Source organism: Enhydra lutris, unplaced genomic scaffold (assembly GCF_002288905.1).
Source record: "Enhydra lutris kenyoni isolate GAN:26980312 unplaced genomic scaffold, ASM228890v2 scaffoldscaffold32, whole genome shotgun sequence".
In the NCBI taxonomy this organism is placed as follows: domain Eukaryota; kingdom Metazoa; phylum Chordata; class Mammalia; order Carnivora; family Mustelidae; genus Enhydra; species Enhydra lutris.
In genome coordinates this window covers 13,693,145-13,699,144 of record NW_019154116.1, presented here as the reverse complement: position 1 = coordinate 13,699,144, position 6,000 = coordinate 13,693,145, and the positions used below count along the sequence as shown (strand labels likewise).

At 50.2% G+C, this 6,000-nt stretch overlaps 1 protein-coding gene across 1 annotated transcript in view; it reads left to right on the top strand.

Moving 5' to 3' along the window:
- The window catches only part of LOC111153425 (myosin X), a 224,047-nt gene that overhangs the window by 192,545 nt on the left and 25,502 nt on the right, over window positions 1-6,000 (top strand). The window contains exons 27-28 of the mRNA XM_022512435.1: window positions 842-1,708; window positions 2,501-2,624. Of these exons, the coding sequence (XP_022368143.1) occupies window positions 842-1,708; window positions 2,501-2,624 (991 nt within the window). The remainder of the gene's footprint in view (window positions 1-841; window positions 1,709-2,500; window positions 2,625-6,000) is intronic.

The following is a 6,000-nucleotide window of genomic DNA, read 5'->3' as shown; positions in this document are numbered from 1 at the left end:
TTTTTAAGATTTTATTTATTTATTTGTCAGAGAGAGAGAGAGGGAGAGAGAGCAAGCACAGGCAGACAGAATGGCAGGCAGAGGCAGAGGGAGAAGCAGGCTCCCTGATGAGCAAGGAGCCCGATGCGGGGCTCAATCCCATGACCCTGGGATCATGACCTGAGCCGAAAGCAGAGGCTTTAACCCACTGAGCCACCCAGGCGCCTCAAGAAGAAAGATTTTAAAGGCAATGTTGCTGATGCAGCTCGTTACACTGAGTAAAACTTTGTGAATGTGTAAGGTTTAAATGTGAACCCGGACAGCAGCATCTCTGTAAAGCCGCGTGACCGCTGTGTTAGTTCGCCTGCCCTAACATAGTACCACTCAGCCTGTGGGAATTAAACAAAAAAGTGTTGTTTCATGATTCTGGAGGCTAGACACCCCCCCCTTCCCCCCAGGGTGAAGGTGTCAGCTGACTTACTTTCTTTCCAGGCCTCTCTCCTTAGCTTGGACGTGGCCACCTTCTCACTGTGTCCTCCCGTGGTCTTGCCTTTGTGTGCATGCCTCCCTGGTGTGTCTGTGTGTGTCCCGATCTCCTCCATCTGCCAGGACTCCGGGCAGATGGGGTTACAGCCCACCTCGTGGTCTTACTCTAACGTAATCCCTTCTTTAAGAGCCCTGTCTCTAAATAACACATTCTGTGTTCCGGGACACCGGGGCTTCAATATCCGTTCGGAGGACGGGGCACACAGTTCAGCCCATAGAGAGCCCATCTCCGCGCGGTTCTTCATTGCGAAGAAGCCGCGATGCTCGACCTGGTGCTGGCGACCCTTGCTGACCCCTCCCTTCCTCTCCTGCCCAGGAGGAAGCCGCCAGGAAGCAGCAAGAGCTAGAAGCCTTGCAGAAGAGTCAGCGGGAAGCGGAACTGCGCCAGGACCTGGAGAAGCAGAAGGAAAACAAGCAGGTGGAGGAGATCCTCCGTCTGGAGAAGGAGATCGAGGACCTGCAGCGCATGAAGGAGCGGCAGGAGCTGTCCCTGACCGAGGCGTCGCTGCAGAAGCTGCAGCGGCTGCGGGACGAGGAGCTCAGGAGGCTGGAGGACGAGGCGTGCCGGGCGGCGCAGGAGTTCCTGGAGTCCCTCAACTTCGACGAGATCGACGAGTGCGTCCGCAACATCGAGCGCTCGCTGTCGGTGGGCAGCGAGGTGTCGGCCGAGCTCGGGGAGCCGGCGGAGGGCGCGGGAGCCGAGAAGCCCAGCTTCAACTTCAGCCAGCCCTACCCGGAGGAGGAGGTGGACGAGGGCTTCGAGGCCGACGACGACGCCTTCAAGGACTCGCCCAACCCCAGCGAGCACGGCCACTCGGACCAGCGAACGAGCGGCATCCGCACGAGCGACGAGTCGTCGGAGGAGGACCCCTACATGAACGACACGGTGGTGCCCACGAGCCCCAGCGCGGACAGCACGGTGCTCCTGGCCCCGTCCGAGCGCGGCTCGTCCCCTGGGGAGCCCGCCTACTGCGTGCCCCAGAGCGGCGGCGGCCTCCCCTCCCCGGACGGCGACTACGACTACGACCAGGACGACTATGAGGACGGCGCCATCACCTCGGGCAGCAGCGTGACCTTCTCCAACTCGTACGGCAGCCAGTGGTCCCCGGACTACCGCTGCTCCGTGGGGACCTACAACAGCTCTGGGGCGTACCGCTTCAGCTCCGAAGGGGCGCAGTCCTCCGTGAGTGTACCCCGCGCGGGGGGAGCTGGGGGTGTGAGGGGGGCAGGGGGGATGGACCTTGTCTGTGATCCGTGCCCCGGGGCAGCCGAGATTTCAGAGTCGGGTCTTGAAGAGGATCCTAAACCCCTTTTCTGGCCAAAAGCAGTCACGTTAGTAAATGGAGCCTTGATGTGCACACAGAGCCCAGAATCGCCCAAGAAAACGGGCACTGTAAATGGAAACTCAAGCCCTGTCTGTCATAGCTTCCCAGCAGGTGGGGAATTAAGGCCCGCCCTAAATTAGAACTAGAAGGGCCAAGGGCACACCGGAGAAGGAGAACCAGCGTTCCGGAGGCCTCACGGTCTGCTCCCCAGCCTGTTCTACCTGTGTCTGCCCTCCCTGATGCCTTACCAGAGGCGCTTTCCAGCCCATGGGTTTATTTATAGTTGACTTTTATTTTTCCCATTGGCTGTGCATTAAATATCCCCTTGATTTCCTGAGACTTGAACGTATTTTTTATCATAGTGATTTAAAGGGAATTAACTCTTGTATGGTTTGATTAAAATTCTACCCTTGAACAGCCGTGTTTTTAGCACAGCCTTTGGATAAATAAGTGTGTCTCACGGGGTATCCATTCAATGGATCATTTGACCTTACAGGTCAGTATTTTGTAATTCTTGACCACCTTGTGTTATGAATGGTGTGAATTCTCATGTTGCTTCTGTCAGATTTATTTTTTTCAATGTTGACAGATGCTGGGCATTTTTTTGCTTTTCTGTTTGGCTCACGGTTGGCTCTCTCCTTCTTGTCCAGTTTGAAGACAGCGAAGAGGACTTTGATTCTAGGTTTGATACAGACGATGAACTTTCTTACCGGAGGGACTCCGTGTATAGCTGTGTCACCCTGCCTTACTTCCACAGTTTTCTCTACATGAAAGGTAGGACCTGTGTCCCCAGGGCTTCTGGCGGGGGGAGGTAGAGTGATGGACCACTGAGGTTTGGTGTTCACCGAGGCTGATTGAGGGAGACCAGGAAGGACCCTCCCCATGGCTCACCTGGTGTTAGTTCCTCTGAGGTGAATGAGGGATGCCATGGGTGAGAAGATCATACGAGGAAGAATGCTGCTCAGACTCTCACAGCATTAGGACAGAGGACATAGCCACTGTCACCGTCTTCAGGCCCTGTCTCCTCTCTGGCCACCCCATCTCATTTCTGTGCTCTTTTCCTTCTTCCTACACTTCCTCCTCCCCTCCCCCAAGCACACTTTTCCTTTCCTTTCTCTCTCTCACACACATGCTTCTGCTACAGTCGGTGTAGCCTGTAATGATGGTCAGCTGCCCCGTTCCCTCCCACAGGAGCGTTAGAGAACCTAGAAAGGTTTCCTCTACATGGGAGAAAAGTAAAGATCTGAGACAGGGGTGCACCTTGCCCTGGCTGCTTGACACCTGCTGTCTACCTCGCACTTCCTGACGAGGATTTCGGTTGTGTATTTCGACAGCTGTTAAACTTTGACTGTCTTGGGGCGCCTGGGTGGCTCAGTAGGTTAAAGCCTCTGCCTTCGGCTCAGGTCATGATCCCAGGGTCCTAGGATCGAGCCCCGCATCGGGCTCTCTGCTCAGCGGGGAGCCTGCTTCTCCCTCTCTCTCTCTGCCTGCCTCTCTGCCTACTTGTGATCTCTCTCTGTCAAATAAATAAATAAAATCTTTAAAAAAAAATTTGTCTTTTATTGGCCCTTAATATTTAAGGGCTTCAAAGTATGCTCCTTTTAGAAAGGAACTTAATTAAGACCTTGTGGTCCTGTCTCATTTGTGTCCTCAATTCTGACTTCTGTTTTTTTTTAAGGTTTTTTATTTGGCTGGGTGGGGGTGGGAGGAGCAGAGCGAGAGATTCTTAAGCAGGCTCCACACTCAGCGCAGAGCCCGATGCGGGGCTCAGTATCATGACCCCGAGATCATGACCTGAGGCCAAATCAAGACTTGGACACTTTAACCGACTGGGCCTCCCAGGCGCCCCTCAACTCTGACTTCTAAATTGGTGACAAGGACCATGAAAAACCACTGTCGTCACCAGGTTTTGGTAGGAGTTTCCCATGGATCTCTGAAAGAAAGGTCTGCCTGGTTTCTCGCACAGCTCCAGGCTACATGAGGGAGAGGGTCCAGATCTGGGGGACGGGCAGGGATAACCAGAACCATCGTCCTGCTGATGATGCCCTCCACTCTGCCACTTCTTTCCTTTCCCTTCCCATTGCTCTGTCAGCTCGTTTGTCTTCCTGACTCTTCCTCGCTTTCTTTTCCGCTGCCATCTCTCCTCATTGGCTTTGCCTTTTCTTCTGTTTCCCTCCATGAAAAAGTTTTCATTCTGTGTTCCCTTTCCCTGTGTCTTCTGTTCTTTGCCTTTGCTTCTCTCTCCTGCTGCCATATTTATCTTTTCTCATAGCCCTTGTCCTCCCTGATTGTTTTCCTGTTCTTCTTTGCTTACATTTTTCTTTTCATTTGTATTTGATTTCTTTCTTTCTTTCTTTCTTTCTTTCTTTCTTTCTCTCTCTCTCTCTCTCTCTCTCTCTCTTTCTTTCTTCCTTTCTTTCTTTCTTTCTTTCCTTCCTTCTTTCTTTTTCTCTTTTTTGGCTGCTGCCCCAGCACTTACCCCCTATATTCAACATCAGGCTAGCTATAAGTAGCCGGTCACTGGTTTGTCAAAGGTCTGCTGTTCTCAACCCCAGATCCCCAAAGTGCTCAGGGAAACCCCGCCAGGTTTCAGGGGAGATCTTCCTGTTACCTGAAGTCATTGGTTGGTGGAAATTCTTATAGGAGTGCTGGAATGAAAAAGATTGAAAAATTCAAACTGAGTAATCGAGGGTTCACTAGACTACTCAATAAGAGCAAAAATTTAGTCACAAATCAGAACTTAACCTAAGAACCGTCCAATCAGAGCATTTTAAATTTTTGTCATGCATGTCTCAGAATAAATATAAGCTTTTTTTTTTTTTTAAGATTTTATTTATTTATTTGACAGACAGAGATCACAAGTAGGCAGAGAGGCAGGCAGAGAGAGAGAGAGAGAGGAGGAAGCAGGCTCCCTGCGGAGTAGAGAGCCCGATGTGGGGCTCGATCCCAGGACCCTGGGATCATGACCTGAGCTAAAGGCAGAGGCTTTAACCCACTGAGCCACCCAGGCACCCCTAAGCTTTTTATTAGTAGTATTTCCCCCACCCCAACTTAATTCTAGTTCCGTAAGTTAGCTTTAGAAGTCCCTATAAGTCACTCTGATAACGGCATTGATTTGTTACATAATTGCCTGATTAAAACAAATAAGATTAGAAAAAAATATATATTCAAAGCATTAAAATCTTAAGATTGAATCATGCAGAGCCCAAGGAGGTAAACAAGTGAGTTTTTGGCAAACTCCGCTGAATGAAACAAGTGGTTGTATGAATGCGTCACCTTCTAATCTTTGACACATCATCGTTTACTCTTTAATAAAGTATTTATAAAGTTGTGACCAAACATGTCAGAGAAACCAATGATAAAATATAACCACCAGATTATATTTTATGAGCATAAATGCATTTTCAGCAGCCTAATAGTCTCCTTAAAGGGTTTGCAGTTAGGAAATTAATAGCTTTGATCAAATTCTCTAAATGATGATGTATGAAGGGAGCACCCAGAACTGGAGACGGATAGTGGGGGTGAGTCCCATTCTTAACCTAAGAGCAACAGAGTGAAAAATCTCCAGGTGATGACTATGGTGATGACGGGTATAATCTGTATCTTCAAAACAACCGTGAATAGCCTTGATCATTTAAAACCGTGTTTTTAATCAACATAGAACTAACATGCAGTGTTATCTTAGTTTCAAGTGTACAACATCATGAGTTAGTACTTGCACACAGCGCTCGATGCCCACCACCAGAAGCCTCATACAATGGCATTAACCTTTATTACCTGAGACAGTAAGATCATAGAATGACTTTGTACTGCAGTTTCCTCTGGGCTTGTTTTGAGAAACCCAGATTAATATGGGTAGCCCTTGGCAAGTTTGTAGTTTGTTAGGAAACCTCCCTGGAGTGTGGCGTGGTCCCGGACTTCTCAGCCAAGAGAGCAAACAGTGCTTTATTTAGGTTTAAGAAGGGGCATGGGGGGTGGGGGTTGGGATGGGGACAGCGTCTGGGTGGCTCAGTCAGTTAGATGTCTGCCTTCGGCTCAGATCATGATCCCAGGTCCTAGGATCAAGCCCCCATCCGGCTTCCTGCTCAGTGGGGAATCTGTTTTCTCCCTCACCCTCTCACCCTGCTCTCTCTCCCTACCAGAGAAAGAA